This window comes from Mobula birostris, chromosome 2, assembly GCF_030028105.1.
Source record: "Mobula birostris isolate sMobBir1 chromosome 2, sMobBir1.hap1, whole genome shotgun sequence".
Taxonomy (NCBI): domain Eukaryota; kingdom Metazoa; phylum Chordata; class Chondrichthyes; order Myliobatiformes; family Myliobatidae; genus Mobula; species Mobula birostris.
This window is the reverse complement of record NC_092371.1, coordinates 107,530,752-107,548,604: the sequence shown is the minus strand read 5'-3', so window position 1 is coordinate 107,548,604 and position 17,853 is coordinate 107,530,752. Positions and strand designations below refer to the sequence as shown.

Genomic DNA, 17,853 nt, shown 5'->3' with positions numbered 1-17,853 from the left:
TTCGGCACAGAGTACAGCGTAGGGTACGCGGCTACGCCGTACCTGTGGCGTACATTTGACACACAAGTATAAATCAGTCTTAACCTTATGTTAATCCTTTCAACCTTGGTTTTGCATTGAAAGTTTGCTTCTTCTCCCAACCATGAAATCAGTGACTGGCTGGTCTGTGTCCTTGCTGCCAGATTTCCCCATGATTTGACACTTGACTTTAACAGAGCCTGCTATATCCTTGCACATTCTAGATGGGGACAATTTTCTTCAATTCAAAGACAAGTGGCGTACAATACTAACTCCAAATACCATGTTAAAGTGACAAAAGAATTTGACTTTTAACGAAAATAGACAGCAACACTTTGGAGTTAAAGGAATGGAATTATTTATTAAATGTTACTTATACATTTATTCTCTTTAAATCAAGTAAAATAATTTCCAGGCTGTGTAAGACCTGTGTTTCACAAAACTAATAAAAAAAGACATCAGTTCTGAATTAAATATCAAAACAGAGCGAGGTTATGCAAATCAAGACAATCAGTGCTACAATGCAGTATTTCGACAACGGTGGTTGACCTTAAACAGGTACGAACCATACCTATGGTGTAGTGGTACAGATATCCAATGTTCTTAAATACCAACAAACAAACAACACAATCTTAGAATATTGTAAACAATGTGTAATGAAGATCAAAACTGGCAGCCAAAGTATGTTCTTTAAAAAAATATGGATATTTTAAAACTATTTAAAGATGCCTTTTAAAAATAAAAAGAAGTGTTTGCTTTGGTTTTTGGTACACAGTGAAAATACGGTTTCAGTACATTAATAGCTGTGATTAGAAATACAGACTAATTACAAGCCGTACAGTTCACCAATCATTGGCAAATTAACACTGTGACATGAAAAAAAAAGTATGCTTAGAGGTAGTAGTTCATTTCACAAATAGCAACTTCAAATGCTTGATTGCCCTCACAGGCAACATATATTTTAAAGAAATGTCATAACTCAAGGAACATGAGCAGAAATCAGTAGTTGTTTATTTAATTATTTTTGCTTTCTGGACCAGCAAAGAGACGGGAGCCTGCGTTCACTTCACATTCTGTATTCAAAGAAAGACTTCTCTGAGAGAGATTTCCTTTCATCTTTCAAGGGTCCCAGACATTTTTTTCCAATGGTTGGTAGGTGGTTTCAAGTGGTTTTGGGTTGCTGGGAGAGTCACTAAGCCTGAAGAACCCCAGTATCTGAGCTGTAAGAACCAAGGTATCTAAATTTAGTCCAGAATGATAAGTTTCCTCCCTACAAGAACTCCTGATGTACTTGGGTGAAGGACATACTGGATTTTCTTTTTGGTTAGCTTGAAACAATTAAAATTTGAGCTTCTGAGTTCTTTCTCCTGAATAGAAAAGTTGTGGCCCTTATCTAAGAAAAGATCTGCTGGCATTGGAGCGGTTACAGAGCAGGTTCACAAGAACGATTCCAGAATGGAAGGGTTAGCCTATGAGCAGCATTTGATAGCTCTGGGCTTGTACTCATTGGAGTTTAGAAGAATGAGGGGGGAATCTCATTGAAACCTATCGAATACTGAAATGATAGAGGGGATTTGTAGAGATTGTTTCCTATAGTGGAGGAGCCTAGGACCAGAGGACACAGCCTCAAAATGGAGGGATGTCCAATTAAAATAGAGGTAAGGAGGAATTTCTTTAGCCAGAGGGTGGTGAATCGGTGGAATTCATTGCCACAGATCGCTGTGGAGGTTGATAGGTTGTTGATTAGTCAGTGCATCAAAGGTTATGGGGAAGTTGAGAGGGATAACAAATCAGCCATGATTCCATGGCAGAGTAGAGTCGATGAGCTGAATGGCCTAATACTGCTCTTATGTCTTAAGGTCTAACTGGAATTGCTCCACTACTGATCATGTGTAAAGCATGATATGGGACAAAGAAAGCCCTGGTTTCCAAAAACCAATGATCATGAACCACTCATAAATAAGTACTATCATAAATGATGAAGCTACTCCTGTTGCAGTCTTTAAAGGACTGTCAAATTAACAAAGAGCCGATAAACTGGTTGTAGTGAATGCAATTATTTCTTGGACCTCCTACCAATTTTTTTAAGACAGCAGATTTCACAAATAGTGTATATTTCTAAATTATACAGCAGGTCATTTTTTGGCCACTTTGCCTTCTGAATAAATTTGTCATACAGAAGTGAATCAAGTGACGTTCTCGCTTAATCATGGCATTTCCGTTACACTCAGAAATTGCCAAGTCTCTTTGGAAATTTTGCTGGAACAAGATCACCCTAGCACTAAAAAACACTCTGCCTTTTTTTTAATAAAAAAATGTAAATTAATAAATGCCCATAAATCAAATCCAATAGTATCTTTGTGCCTTCTCCTCAGCCACAAAAGTGTGATTGAAAACTGATTTCCAGACAAGGCAACAAAAAGGTAGAGGACTGTACAGAAAAGGGGATGAGGTAGCCTTTTGCTGTAAACAGGAAAATAAAAACAGGTCTGTTTTACCAGATCAAACATACCACACAAATCTGCATGTGCCAACCTGACAACAACAACAAAAAAATGGATAATGAGGGCTACATAAGTAATCAGTACAATAAGACAACTCTACCATTATTATTTTATACAAAAATAACAAATACAAAAAAGATGTCATAAATTTGATTATCAGAAATGTAAAGCTCAGAGGTAGTTACTAACAATAGTATGTAAATATAGATATCAATACCAAGCTCTAAAACTATTTGGTTTGTTCAGAATACTTTTGAATATGCAATCAGTACTTAATTTGAAAATAAAAATCAAACTACTTGGTATATTCCCTGAGTAAAGTTCTTTCTCCTGAGATACACTTTGGAGTAACAATGATCATAACATTACAATATATAAAAATACAAAACCAATCTTTTATCTCTCAGATATGTTTGGTCTGTGCTCTTAGGAGTTCAGTGTGTTGCACCAACCGAACCCTGCACTGAGAAGCTTCAAATGCTTTTCACTGTTCTTTAAAATGCACCCTGAAGTTTTTTGGGTGCCAGGGCCGGGTTACTAAAAATTTTATCTCAGCTCTGAACTTTCCATTGAAAGCAGGGAATGTCCAACTAAGAAAATATTCATGCTTTCTTCATTCACTAAGGTCAAGAAACTTTGGTTTAGCATGTCAAAGTGACTTGTAGCTTGCATTTTCCTTGTTGTTTCTTGCCTAATCTCTTTTTTTTAATTAAAAAAAAGATTTATATATGTTCATTTAGCAATGCCATTCTGATTTGTCTGTACATTTTTAAATAAAGAAACAATTCTTACACTTTGCAAGGGCACATTTCTCGCTAGGTACAACACATTCAATATCGTCAGGTTTCAGATTATAGGAAGGTTTGCTGTGTACAAAATCAAGACAGCTTCAGTACCACCTGAAAACTTCAGATCCAAACACATCTGTTGGGTTTAAGTGTTTCAAACAGGCGTTCAGGCAGTTTATGCTTGTCTGTAATATACACACTGAGCAGCAGTCTCATTCCCAGTCCTAGAGACATAGAAACCAACAATCTCTTTTCCGTGTTGAAGACCAAAAATGTTTGCCACACTTCATTTATCATACTTGCATTGTCCAGCTAATGCCTACCAGATTCCAGCTTGACCAACGTACATCCACTTTGAAGTTTCCTGCGGTATCGGCTTTCACATGAACTAATGCCTCTGGGGGTATTTTTTGAAGGGTTCAGCTGAATGGCCTCTCTTCCCCCTTCCCCCATGTGTACAAGAAGTCTCCCTATGGGAAACATATAATCACATAAAAGTACATGACCTCACTGCTGGGCAGCTGCAATTCAAAACTCCCATTTGCTTTAAAAGCCCTAGTTATGGCTTCCTCTTTCTTTCTGACCTAATGCAAATTACAGGTTCTGTGATGTAATGTTATCTTGCCAGGCTATTTTAATCTTTACAACTGGGATGGTAACTCTAGCCTAGTTTTAAGCGATGCACTGCTGTATTTGGTCATCTTTATATCTGTGCAATTTACAAATACATTTGAGCATTCTTGCCAACATTATGTGGAAATGCCATCTAAATAGCAGTTCAAAGGACCGACCTCCATCCCAATCCCATTAACTATTACGAGATGCTAAGGTCATATTAGGTCCTGACCTCAGTTTGTTGCACATTCATGCCCTCTTTGCACAGAAATACATCTAATGATATTAGTGGCTTGATTAATAGTGGGAAGTGAAAAGTGAACTTTTAAACAAAGCTCTACATTTAGCATAACTAAGAAAGGATTGAAAAGGACCACGTACATTTGTATAATTTCCTTTCAACAAAACTGATTGAACTTGCATAGTGAAGTCAATGAATTTCTAATGCCCTCAGCTATGGTGACTCCAGTGAGTCCAGTCAGCAACTTAATAAAAAGTTACAAGTGTACTCCCAGTCTCATTTACTTTCCCTTTTGTAAAGTACCAGCAAGTTGCCTACTGGAAGAATTAACTGCCGGGTGCAATACATATTGCTCATTGAAGGGCCAGCAAAATTTCAGATAACATCTGCCTGATATTAATGACAGGCACAATTCAAATACAGGATCAAAAATGGGGTAATCATTGCATTAGACGTAAATAAGAGCTGGTGAGGGGAAAATTCATAACAGAATGGATTATTTTTTTCAACTCAATGGTCCTGAATCCAAGAAACTACTTTTTTTTATTCACTTATTTAAGGGATGTGGGCGTCACCAACTAAGCCAGCATTTCTTGCCCATCCCTAATTGTTGAGCCTTTTCTGTTTGTTGGTAATTATAGTAATAGATAACAGCCCTGGAACTCTTTCCCTAACTTTTGTAGCTTTGATGCACCCTTAAAATCCATATTTTGAAGGTGCTTCCTCCTAGCATTCCTGGATATGTAGGTTTAGTTATCTTCAACATGGGATTTTTAAGTACATTCAAGACACAATGCAGCCGTCTCACCTTTGGGAAGTCTATTTGTAGGGCTGTGGGGAAACAGCTCAGGAGTTCCACAGGTTGGGCAAATGTTTCAAAGCTATCAATATGCGTGGTGATCCAAATAGGTTTTTTGTAAGACTCTATGGTTTCAAAACACTATTTGATATGTAGGCTTAATTAAGTTGTAAACATCCCTTCTAAGTAAGTGCAAGTGTTTCATGTTTTGTTCAGTACATATCTCAAATCGAATCAAACAACTTCAGACACAATAGCACCTTCCAGTTAAAATATAGTTAAAAGGTGAAGAGATTAATTAACTATAATGGAATTTCCTATAAAGCAATTCTGAATCAAAGTCATGCTTAATATCATGACTTTGCAAGATCATCTGCGTTGCCTTTGTTTTTCCACCAGAGACCAGTCTGCTCATGCAGAGCAGCCAATAGCTGAACATCCTAAATCAAAAAAAGACTTTATATCGTCCACAGGATGGGATCTCCATCGATCTGCATCAAGGGATAGAAAACCTAGTTAATGCTTCATGAAGTTTCCAGAACAAGAACTTCCAAATAGGATTTCTTGTGCGACTTTTTCCCCCCAGTAACATTTAAGATTTAAAGAACTTCTCAATAGTTTAATTTCAGATTACCATTGGTATTAAAAGGAGTGATTTCCACATAGGCAAGTTCTTTGTCGACCTCTCTGGGCTTCTTTCTTTTCAGAGAATACATTGATGAAATGCACTGACCACATTTCCCTTACATTCTCCAATTCTAAGTCTGGTTTAATTACTGAAATACAAGAGGGTGATGCATATTTCATGGACTGCAGGAGGGGGTATATCATGTCATGATTTAAGGACATGTCTAAACCTCACTTGAAAGTATTCACTATAAAATTTGGTAACTGGGTACCTGAAAACAACCCATGACAGTCAGGTTAAAATTTTTCCCAGATCTTAGGCAAAATCCCTGCCTTTGCACCTGTAGCCGTATTTTCATTTGAGCGTTAACTTTGTGCAGGATGACTTCCAAATTAAATTTCAAATCATTGTATTGACTGCGGATGAAGCAACTTACTGACCCTGGAAGTATCTGACCTTAGGTGAACCTTTTCTTTTGATGCACAGAATTTAACACTGCATCTCTTGTACCTGGGCTTAGAAACAACATCAACTGCTGCTGAGGTGTTTACTGCAGAACATCAGCAGAAATGGCATGACATTCAAATCTTAAGGACTCTATTTTTAATCTTTTTTATATGTAGAGCTATATATATCTGTACATTATATATATTTATTTGAAAGTATACCTCAGTGTTCACAGATTTGAGTTTAAGACACAATTAACAAAAAAAAAACAAAAAGCACTTGCAACATAAAGACACATACACATTCACATTATCTGTAGTTTCAACTCCCCAATGTTAAGGTCCACGGCAGAGGCATGTACCTCAGTAGTGGTCTTGCTTACAGAAGTAAGATGCACTGTTGTGTTATTTATTATATATAATTAGCAGACATCTAGCCAGATACTTGCTGATTTCCCTGGTACCCCAACTCTGGTAGCATCCACATCTTGGTTTCCTTTGGTATTCAATGTGTATAAACAGCTTTGCTTCGAATCTGATGGAGCCTCTGCAGTAAAGCTCCAGTGTTGATCAGAGTGTCGTGTATTGCTTTGCAGTCTCCGGGAGGACACCTAATGGATTGTGAACAGTATTCATTATAAAAGGTTAGAAAAGTCAAGGAAAGAAAACACGGCATTAGACAATGAAACACGTGGGCCATGTTTCATTGGGAAGTTTCTGCATATTTAGGTAAAAGTAGGGCACACTGGATGTGCACTAATTTAATCCAAAGATAACACTTTGCAAAGATTGAATTAACCAGTTGAAAATCTCAGTTGATTCAATAGATCCTTTGTTTTCAAAGAAAGGAGCAGCAGTATGTGAGTTTACTTCCCCTTTACTTTTGCAAGTATGAGGTAGTTGAAGATCCTGTTTGTTTCTTCAAAAAAAACACTTCAAATGTGGTTATTTGCTTTCTGTTTTTTTCCTTTTCTGAACGGAAGAGCCCTTTCTTCTTTGTTCTTCTGGGCATGCAGAACTCTCGTGAGATGATTTGCCAGAGTTCTCCATCTCAGGCTTTTCCTCCTGGAGGTGAGCTGGAGCTGGGTGGCCTTGAGCCCCTCCCACTTCCCTAGGGAAAGCAGCATACGAGGAGGTGGAAGGTTGAGGATCTGCTTCGTATTTTCCCTGAGGAATAAAGGACTGTGGTGGGACATTTTTGAGAGGACAGTTGGCTACCATGTGCATGATGCTCTGGCAGTAATGGCACTTCTTTGGCTGAGGAGGTAGATTGCATTCCTTAGCATGGTGATCAAGGCCTCCACAGTTGTAACATCTGCAGAAAAACAAAATGAGAGTCATAACAATAGCTGCAGCAACACTTAGAGGCAGCTGAATATAAAATCAGTGGTCCTCTGCCTGTTGCAATACTGAATATTGAGGAATCCACAAGGGCTTTTAATGCTGTAATCATGACAACATAGGAAAAGATATCAATGGACAGTACTGCTCATGAATGTATTCATTGTAATCCAAACATTATCGCTGGAAATATCTGTGAGAGCAACTATGGGAAAAAAAGAATCACTGCAAGCTTAGATAGCCTTCCTCGCTGTCCGCTCTACCCCCAATCCTGGCTTCATCGCAAATTTTCCACATTATCATTGAAAGCGTTGATCCACATGATGGACCCAGGACCGATTCCTGCAGCACACCATTAGCCACAGACCTCCAGCCCAACAACCAGCTACGACCAATCTCTGTCTTCCCCCACTAAACCAATACTGAATCCAATTTACTACTTCATCCTGAATGCCAAGTGACTTAACCTTCTAGACCAGTGTCCCATGAATCACACGGTCAAAGTCCAGGTAGATGAAATCCATTGCAGCCACATCTCACTAATGACCACAACATCATAATTCCAAGTGATTATCCATGCTCTGAGTTTACCTGCCTTACCTACACTTGAAATATACAATCAGTGGCCACTTTATTGGGCACCTCCTGTACCTACTAAGTGGCAACTGACTGTAATGTTCGTGGTCTTCTGCTGCTGTAGCCCATCCACTTCAAGGTTCAATGTGATGTGCATTCAGAGATGCTCTTCTGCACACCAGTGCTGTAATGCCTGGTTATCTGACTTACTGTTGTTTTCCTGTCACCTTGAACAAGTCTTCCCACTCTCCTCTGACCTCTCTCATTAACAAGGTGCTTTTGCCCCCAGAACTGCTGCTCATTTATCGTTACTTTTTTTTTCTTCACACCATCCTCTGTAAACTCTAGAGACTGTTGTGCATGAAAATCCCAGGAGTTCAGCAGTTTCTGAGACACTCAAACCACCCTGTCTGGCACCCACAATCATTCCATGATCAAAGTCACTTAGATCACATTTCTCCCCCATTCTGATGTTTGGTTTGAACAATGACTGAACCTCTTGACCATTTCTGCATGCTTTTATGCATTGTGATGCTGCCACATAATTAGCTAATTAGATATTTGCATTAACAAGCAGGTGTACAGGTTTTCCTAATAAAGTGGTCAGTGACTGTATGTTCTGGAACACCAGAATACATTTAAAAGGAGCATGGAGAGGCTACTTGACCTCTCAGGCCTGTCCTGGTATTCAATATGATCATGGCTGATCTACCCCAGGTCTCATGGCATTTTCTGTTCCATTATCGCATGGTCCTCAATTCCCTGACCAATGAAAAATGTATCTTCTTCCACTTTCAATACCTCAAGTTATCCAACCTTCAACTCACTTGAGGTGGAAAACAGCACATAATAAGCATCCTCCTCACTCATGGCTGGCCCAGAGCTGCAGCCTCATAGCTTCAGAGACGTGGGTCCGGTCCTGACTTTGGCTGCTGTTAGCATGGTGTTTGCACAATGAGGTGATGGTCTCGTATGCATGCCTTTATTCCTTCTACCAAAGTGCATAACCAAAGCTTTCCATATACAGGCTGACCACCAATTAACTTGAATGAAATTACAAGGTGTGGTTTACTGGGTGGCCACCAGATGGCACCAAGTGTGGCGAGACTCTTTCTGACAAAAGCATGCTATTTTTTACTATTTACATTGCACTTGGTGGTAGTCCCAATTATTTTGTGCTTATTTTTGCTTATTTTATGTAAATTTATCTCAGAAGCCATAGCTAGGGTTAAGTGCAAGTACCAGTGGTGGTGCCAAACACAAATGTCAGACCATATCAATCCAAGAAAAGGTAGAAATGTTGAAAAAACTGGACCATGGTGTTTCTGTGCATAAGCTGTGTGACTTATATGGCACTGGTTCATTAACTGTGTATGATATAAAGCATCAAAGAGAAAACATTTTGCAATTCTATGCAAACAGTGATTCGCTAAAGCAAGTGTGCATTAGAAATAGTATGAAAATTTGTAAGAACACTGGGGGTGATCAAGTGATGATTGAATAGTTTTGCCAGCATCAGAGTGATAGAGTTGAATTGTCAGGCAGTACGATAATGGACTGGCCAGCTCGTGGTGTCGTGGCATCAGCACTGGACATCAAGGCAGATGGTCCTGAGTTCAAACCCAGCTGGGTCCCAACCTGGGCAGCAGTGGTATCTGTGTGGAAGAAAGTCCTGGCAATCTACTTCCGTATCTTGCCATGAAAACCCTATGGTCACCCATGAGGTCACAAGGAGTTGGACTAGACCAAACAACAAATGATAATGAACCAAGCTAAGTTGTTCCATGATGGCTTCAAAGATTTAAGAAGCATAAAGTGTGTACAGAAAAATGGTCTGCAAACCATGGAGGAACTACCGAGTACATTACGTGGACAAATTTGAGAAGCTCATAGCTGATAAAAATCTCAGTCCTAAGCTGGGTGTATAATGCAGTTTCATTTAGGAATGCACACCTAGGAAAACAAAGAAGATCCCACAGGATTCAAGCAACCTAAGGACGGCATTACCATTTTATGGTGCTCCAACACAGCAGGTACTCACAGACGTAAACCACTGGTGATTAGAATAAGTAGATGCCCTAGGACCTTGAAAGATGTTAGAATTTACCCAGTAACATATTGTGCAAATAAAAAATGCCTAGGTTACCATCGATGGAGAAAAATATTTTGAGCCCAAGGCCAGCACACATTGCACATCTGTAGGGCTGCCCAAAGGTTGCAAAGTTCTTCTTATTTTGGATAACTGTTCAGCTCACCCCAAAGCTCAACTCCTGTGTAACAATAATGTTTTGACAGTGAATTTATCACCAAACTGTACAGCGTTTATCCAACCCCAAGACCAAGGAATACAGTGCTCTCTAAAGGTCAAGTATCACTCACTTTTTGTGAAACGTCTGTTAAATGAGGTGAATGATGGAAATTCTGTACAGACATTTATTAAAGAATTATAACATGAAGGATGTTCTTTGGTTCATTGCTCGAGGGTGGGAAAAGGTAGAACCCTCAGCACCAGAGAACGGCTGGCATAAATTGTGGCCTGCCTTGATTCCATCTGCCAATTCTTTGCCCATTCTCGCAATTTGTCCAAGTCCTTCTTAAACTCTCCACTTCCTCAAAGCCACCTGCCTCTCTAACAATCTTTATATCATCCGCAACTATGGCCACAAAGCCATCAATTCCATTATCCAAATCATTGACATATAATGTAAAAATCTCCTTTCAGTAAGATGGAGGCACACTCATATGCATCAGCCTTTCAGGGGACTCTTATTTCTGATTGCATGGCATTACAGGACATTAAGAACTCCAAGTAGTGTCGGTCTACCCCAACAGCCAGCTGCTCACTTGTGGAGGAGTGGAACTTGGTGTGAACTGTGTTGCCCCCTGCTACAGAAGGGTGTTGAGTTAATGTGTCAACACAGTATGCAGTCCAACTGTGAGTGATGTTCTTGGACGTTTTCTTTGTGATCTCAAGACCCTGTTGGACACTGGTAATGTAAAACACTGCAGGTCCGGTTCACTGGTTTATTGGTGAGACTGACAGTGGGAGCGCTGCGTGGACTAGGCTGTAGCGAGGACCAGGCCTCATGTCTTGTGTTGCAGCCATCCAGGGTGGGAAACGCCGGAGCTGGTGTGGCGCAAAGTACATCCTGGATTGGGCGTTGGCCCCTCCCATTGGTGCGGCTCTCCAGTGTTCGCTCGATGGAAAAACAAGGTGGATTGTGTGCATGCATACGTACATTTGTCTGCGGACTGCTTTTTCTTGCTGACAACACCCATGCACCATCAATTTACAGGACAGTCACTGAGGAACTGGGGCTACATTTTTTTGTGTGTGACTGCATGTTTACTGCTAGCATATATGTGCTCTATGTGCCTTGTGCTGTGTATGACTGTTGGTACCCTGTCTAGTACCTTGGCCCTGGAGGAATGCTGTTTTGTTTGACTGTATTCATGGATATCAATAGGTTGAATAGGGTGAATAGGTACATTTAATATCAGAGAAATGTATACAATATACTTCCTGAAATTCTTTTTCATGTGAAGTTGAATGACAATTAAACTTGGACTTGAAAAGAAATGATCCCAACGCCAACCCCTGCGGAACACCACCAGTCACAGGCAGCCAAACGGTAAAGGCCCTCTTTATTCCCACTCCTTGCCTCCTGCCAATCAGACAAACTTCTATCCATGCTAATATTTTTCCTGCAATATCACAGACTCTTGTTTAGCAGCATCATGTGTGGCACCTTGTCAATGGCCTTCTGAAAACCCAAATAAACAACATCCACTGATGTTCTCGTCTATCCTGCCTGTTATTTCCTCAAAGAATTCTGACAGATTTCCTTTAAGGAGACTCTCCTGACTTTGGCCTACTTTATCATGTGCCTCCAAGTACCCTAAAACCACATCCTTGATAATGGACTCCAACATCTTCCCTACCACTGAAATCAGGCTCACTGACTATAATTTCCCTTCTTCAGCCTCCATCCCTTCTTAAAGTGTGGAGTGACATTTGCAATTTTTCCTTAGTAATAACAATTACACTCTCTCATCTGCCCCCGACACTCTCGAATTTCCGACACACTGCTATTGTCTTCCACAGTGAATACTTGTTAACTTTGTCCATCATTTCTTTGTCCCCAAATACCACCTCTCCAGCATCATTTTCTAGCGGACTGATATCCACTATTGTCTCTCTTTTACTCTTTATATATCTGAAGACGTTTTTTGTAGTCTCTTATTTTACAGGCTGGCTTTCCTTCATTTTTCATCATTTCTCTCGAATAGCTTTTTTATTTGCCTTCTGGTGGTTTTTAAAAACTTTCCAATCCTCTAACTACCCAATAATTTTTGTTACATTTTATGCCCTCTCTTTTGCTTTTGCACTGTCCTTGACTTCCCTCGTCAGCCATGGTCGCCTCATCCTCCCTTTGGAATACTTCTTCATCTTTGGAATGCATCTATCCTGTGCCTTCCGAAATGCCCCCCAGAAACTCCAGACATTGCTATTCTTTGATTTCATTTCATTTTTTTTTTTTTTTACCAAAAAAGCCACCCCATCCCCACCATCTGCTTGTATATCATCAACTGGCCTCTCCTCAACTCCGGCACTCTGGTTCCCATCCTCCTGCCAAATTAGTTCAAACCATTCCCCTACAGCTCCAGCAAGCATGTCCACAAGGACGTTGGTCCCCCCTCAGGTTTAGGTGCAGCCCGCCCTTTTTGTACAAGTCACACCGTCCCCAGAAGAGATCCCAATGATCGGGAAATCTGAAACCCTAACCTGCTCTCTGCACCGACTTCGCAGACACACATTCATCTGCTGTATTATCCTATTCTTGCCCTCGGTGGCATGTGGCACAAGCAGCATTCCGGAGAAATCCTGGAGATCCTGCTCTTCAGCCTTCTGTCACGCTCCCTCTATTCTCTCTTCAGGACCAATTTCGTCCCACAACCCAAATATGTACTAGTTAGCAAGCTGATTGTCCATTGTAAATTGTCGCATGATTAGGTTAGGGTTAACTCAAGGTTGTGGAGGTTGCTGGACAAAGTGGCTCAAAGGACCATTTGCCAGCATGTATCTCTAAATATGTAAAAACTTAAAAAGTAAATGACTGAAATCAAGCAGACACACCCAAAAGGCGTGCACGTATTAGATAAAGCTGATAATGTGCAGTAGGTTAGAACACGGGCAGCTAATGGAAATGAGGAGAGCTATCGGAACTTTGAGGAAGAGGTTGAGACAGTGACTCGGAGTAGGTGAGATAATGTCAATTGATCAAAGACTGACGAGCCCACCATGAAGAGTGAAAATACGGTTCTATGGGGAATACTCAGGGGTGGGGTGTCCAAAACTCAAGGAAGGGCTGTGTTCAGACCACCCGGAGGTTTCAGATTGGGGAAAGCAGTAGGATTGACTTACCTTGCAGTAGTATCCTGGGCCAGGGAGACAGACCAAAGGAGGGGGAAGGAAGTCATAAAGTGGCTGTCTGGATACAAGGACACAGAAGACCTGTTTGGTACCCTGGTTTCAGGCACATTGCCAGAAGAGACACAGACAGGTAAAGGAGATGGTCTGGCTTCAGCTTTGGCCTCTCAGGCTATGCTCAGAGGCAGTGTAGCAAGAAGGAAAGAAGATGAGAGAGTCACACCTCAAGGCAGGCAGCAATCATAGCAGAATCTTCTCTACCCACACTGACCACTGACTGGATAACAGAACTAGTAAAGGCAGCATGTAGGTCAGACAAACAACTATCGGCCTTTGCTAGTACTGGTCACCCACAAATCTACACAAGAGCTTTAACAGGGGCCAGCAACGCAATATATTAGCTGGCACAGGAGCTTCAGCGTCCAGCACTGACCTACCCTTGTTTGTGTCAAGATATTATAAGTCTGTGTGTGTGTGGTGGGGGGGGGGGGGGGGGGAGAACAATGAAGGCAGATAAAAAGTGAACCTCAGGTATCTGAGTTTGTAGGAGTGTGCTTCCCAATGGATTTCTGGATATGCCCCAACAATGAGGGCACAGTCCTGGGGTGGATGCGCTTAGTAAGACTGGGGCTGTTGTAGACTCAGAGAAGCAAAATATTCCACGGGGGCAGGATCAGCAAACAAGTACATTCACAGAGTCAACAACATGGCCATAGCTTCAATCAGCAGTGACTGCAGCTAGGATGGTGCATATACTGTAGATTATGTCAAGGGATCCCAGATACACAGCATTAACATGAAGAGGATTGTGAACCAGTCAGAAAAGACCAAATAGAGGAACCATACAAACCCATGTATACATACCCCAGACACAATTGGAAGCAAAGGTCTAGACTAAAAGATGGCCCTGGACAGACAGGTTATTCTAAATTAGGATACATTGTCCCAAATTGTAAGACAAGCAAGTCATATATAGTTCAGAGACTAGAATGTGAGAAAACTCAGAAAATGTTGGAATTTTGGTTGATTTGGGGATACTGGAATTTTTACTTCTCCAAGAACAATAATTTTCACCATTCTTTGTTCCAAAGCCTTAAAGTCTAAAAGATTATGTAAGGGGGCTGTGAATGTGTTTTAAGATATGTTGTTCAATGCTTACCCTTTGAGAGTAATTGGTGAGTAGTGTTACTCCAATTAGGAATTTGAAATTTGTTCTTGGAGTGAGATTAGAACACTTGGGGAGTGAATGGGAACATTGCTTTTCTCAGTGATAATGTTCCAAAAGATTAAAGAAACATATTGGGAATTGTCAATGCACTGATTGAATTTTAGTTCTTTTGTTAAGTTTGTTGTAATGTAGTCCAGCTGGTGGTGTAGTGGCATCAGCACTGGACTCCAAGGCAGATGGTTCTGAGTTCGAATCTGGCCCAGCCCCAGCCCCAGCCTGGGCAGCAGCAGTATCTGTGTGGAAGAGAGGCTGGCAATCTATTTCCATATCTTGCCATAGGGACTAAACTTCCTTAGATATACTATCGCCATGGGTTAACACCAACAAGAACTCACAGAGCGTGTCTCATAAAATGCAAATGAGTAGCCAGGATTCAAGTCACGTACGGTCTCCGAGAATGCAAATATAGTCCACATGTGTCTGGCCAAGAGTTCAGCTAAGATCAGAGACTGAAGCAGAATCAGGTTTAATATCACTGACATATGCCTTGAAATGTGTTGTTTTGCAGCAGCAGTACATTGCAATACATAATAATAAAACTATAAATTACAATACGAAGTATATAGAAACGGCAACTCATTGCTGACCATAGCGGACAGCGTGAGAAGGCAGTCCAAGTGAATCAGCCTACTCGCAGTCTCATTACAGAGAACTATTGGAAAAACAGAGGGGAAGGGATCCGAGTTATGGCATAGAAACCGAATTCCACAACCTTGGGAGCCAGGTAGACAAGCCGAGAGAGGAGAACTGAGCACAGAATGTCAGAAGGCTGTCCATTCAGCCTGGATGGGGGTGAGCACAAAATGAGCTAGGTCCTTTTAGTGATGGGGCCAGCTCATAAAAAGACATGCCAGGAGGGCTGTGGGGTAAGGTCCCTATAGCCAATTGAACGTAGACTGCCTCAAACCCTTTTGTACACGATCAAAGCAACCTGCCAAGAGCCTTGTGATTGCTCAGCAAGCAAACAGTACTATCTACAGAGTACAGGCTGCATGCCCGCAGCAGAGGGCTGGCTGTCAAAAAAAAAAGTTTGCAGAGTCAAGTGACCATGAAGTGATATTCTTGTATGAACCAGCCGAATGTAAGTCAATGAGGGGATGGGGTGTTATGTTAATTGGCACCTATAGACCCCAGGCAATAATGGGGTAAGTTATTTTGCACCCATCTCCCAGGGATCAAGGAGGCCTACCAGATCAGACTAAATTTTATCACTTCTGAAACATGGTCAATAGGTTATTGGCATGGGATATTTGCGTATTCAGGGAGTCAGCACTCACAACACTATAACGTCCTCAGAAGGTTTTATAACATCTGTGTGAATTAGTGTGTCCTATTGAAGGTGTTTCAACCCCCAGAGGTTTCTTATCAATTACAACATGCTTTCACTGTAAATATATACTTCAAAGCAACCAGTCGTCAGGCACAAAATATTGAAGTATGCAAAAGCATTGTAGCCCCCAGTTGCTGTGGAAACAGCAATATCTGTCTCTCCCTCGTCAGTGAGAGAGCGAGCCTGCGGGAAGTCAAAAATGTTGGAGCGAAGAGTTAGCTTTTGATGTGCTAAAGACCACGGTCTCTCTTTGGGGGCTTTGCTGTTGCTGCCACTTCTGTGTGAGGGGATGCAGGGGGCTTTGGGGCTCTTACGTCATTTTTCAGTAATCTACTGTTTGGGCTTTCTTTTCTTCTGTTTCAAGGATGTCTGTGAAGAGTAAGAATTTCAGCTTGTATATTGCATACATTCTCTGATATTAAATGGAGCCACTGAACTATTGCATTGAATCACCTAATGTTACAATTGTCCTCAAGAGGATAAATCTTGATGACCTTTGAATTTGGATGTCTCTACCAAGGGGGGTTTTCAAGAGAATGTCTATTGTGATGAATAAAGGCTTTCATATTCACCCCCTTCAGTTTCTCCAATGACTTAGTCAAAGTCACAACATCCCTATCTCTCTTCTTGATTGAATACTGGAATAGCATTAGCTACATGCTAGTCTTCTAGGACCTTGCCTGTGGTTAGAGATGACACAATATCAAAGCCTCAGCAAACTCATCTCTTGCCCTTTTCAATTACCTTGGGTACCCCCGAGGACTTACCCATCTTAATTTTCTTTTAAGATACTCATTACTACTTCTGCTACCTCTTTATCTCAAAATGCTCTCGGAAATTAGCAAGCTCCACAAGCTCCATACTAATGTCTACACACTCCACATCTTTCTTCCTGGTAAATGCTGATGAAAAGTATTAATTTGGGACCTCGCCCACATCCGCAGTCTCCAAGGACATGTTCCCTCTTTATCCATGAGTGGTCCTACCAGCTCCCTAGTTATCCTCTTGCTTTTGATGTATGTGTAGAATGCCTTGCGACTCTCTTTAATCCTACTTCAACGTCAAAGTAAATTTATTTCCAAAGTACTCTATGTCACATATATCAATTCATATACTGATCACCTTATTCAGATTGAGATTCATTTTCATGCTGGCATTTACAGTAAAATAAAGAAATATAATAGAATTTATGAAAAACATACATAAACAAAGATTGACAAAAATGTGGAAAAAAGACAAGTCATGTAAATAATAACAACAAAGCAAGTAAATACAGTTGAGAACATTTATACTACTGAGATCATGTGATGCAGCGTCCTTGAAAGTGAGCCTATAAGTTGTGGATTCAGTTCAGCATGGAATATAAGGTTATCCACACTGGTTCAGAAGCCTGATGGTTGAAGGGTAATAACTGTGGCTGAACCTGGTGGTGTGGGACTTAAGGCCCCACCCTGCCCCCCCCGTACCTCCTGCCTGATGGTGGCAGCACAAAGAGAGCATGGCCTGGATGATGGCAGTCCTTAACGATGGACGCTGTTTTCTTGTGGCAGCTTTGCTTGCCAAGGACTTTTCATGGACCCTCCTGGCTTTCCGAATTTCCTTCTTGAGTTCTTTACTGGCTTCTTAACATCCTCAAAGGCTCGGATTGATCAAAGCTTACATACATTTCCTTTTATTTTTTGATACAATTCACTACTTTTCTCAACACCCAAGGTTTCCTTACCCTACCATCCTTGTCCTTCCTTCTGACTGGAACGTAACCATCCAGTACACTGTGCAAGTAAAATGTGGACTTGCCCAAAAACAACTCTTCCTAATTAACTCTCCATAGTTCATAGCTGATACTCTTGCCAGAAGGTCCCAGTCTATATTAGGGAAGTGGAAGTTACCCACTACAACATAACCTTC

General features: G+C 41.0%; 1 protein-coding gene across 1 annotated transcript in view; it reads right to left on the bottom strand.

The window, feature by feature from the left end:
• Positions 1–6,984: 6,984 nt before the first annotated feature.
• LOC140210842 (protein lin-28 homolog B-like) overlaps positions 6,985–17,853 on the bottom strand; it is a 228,688-nt gene continuing 217,819 nt past the window's right edge. The window contains exon 4 of the mRNA XM_072280105.1: positions 6,985–7,354. Coding sequence (XP_072136206.1) covers positions 6,985–7,354 — 370 coding nt within the window. The remainder of the gene's footprint in view (positions 7,355–17,853) is intronic.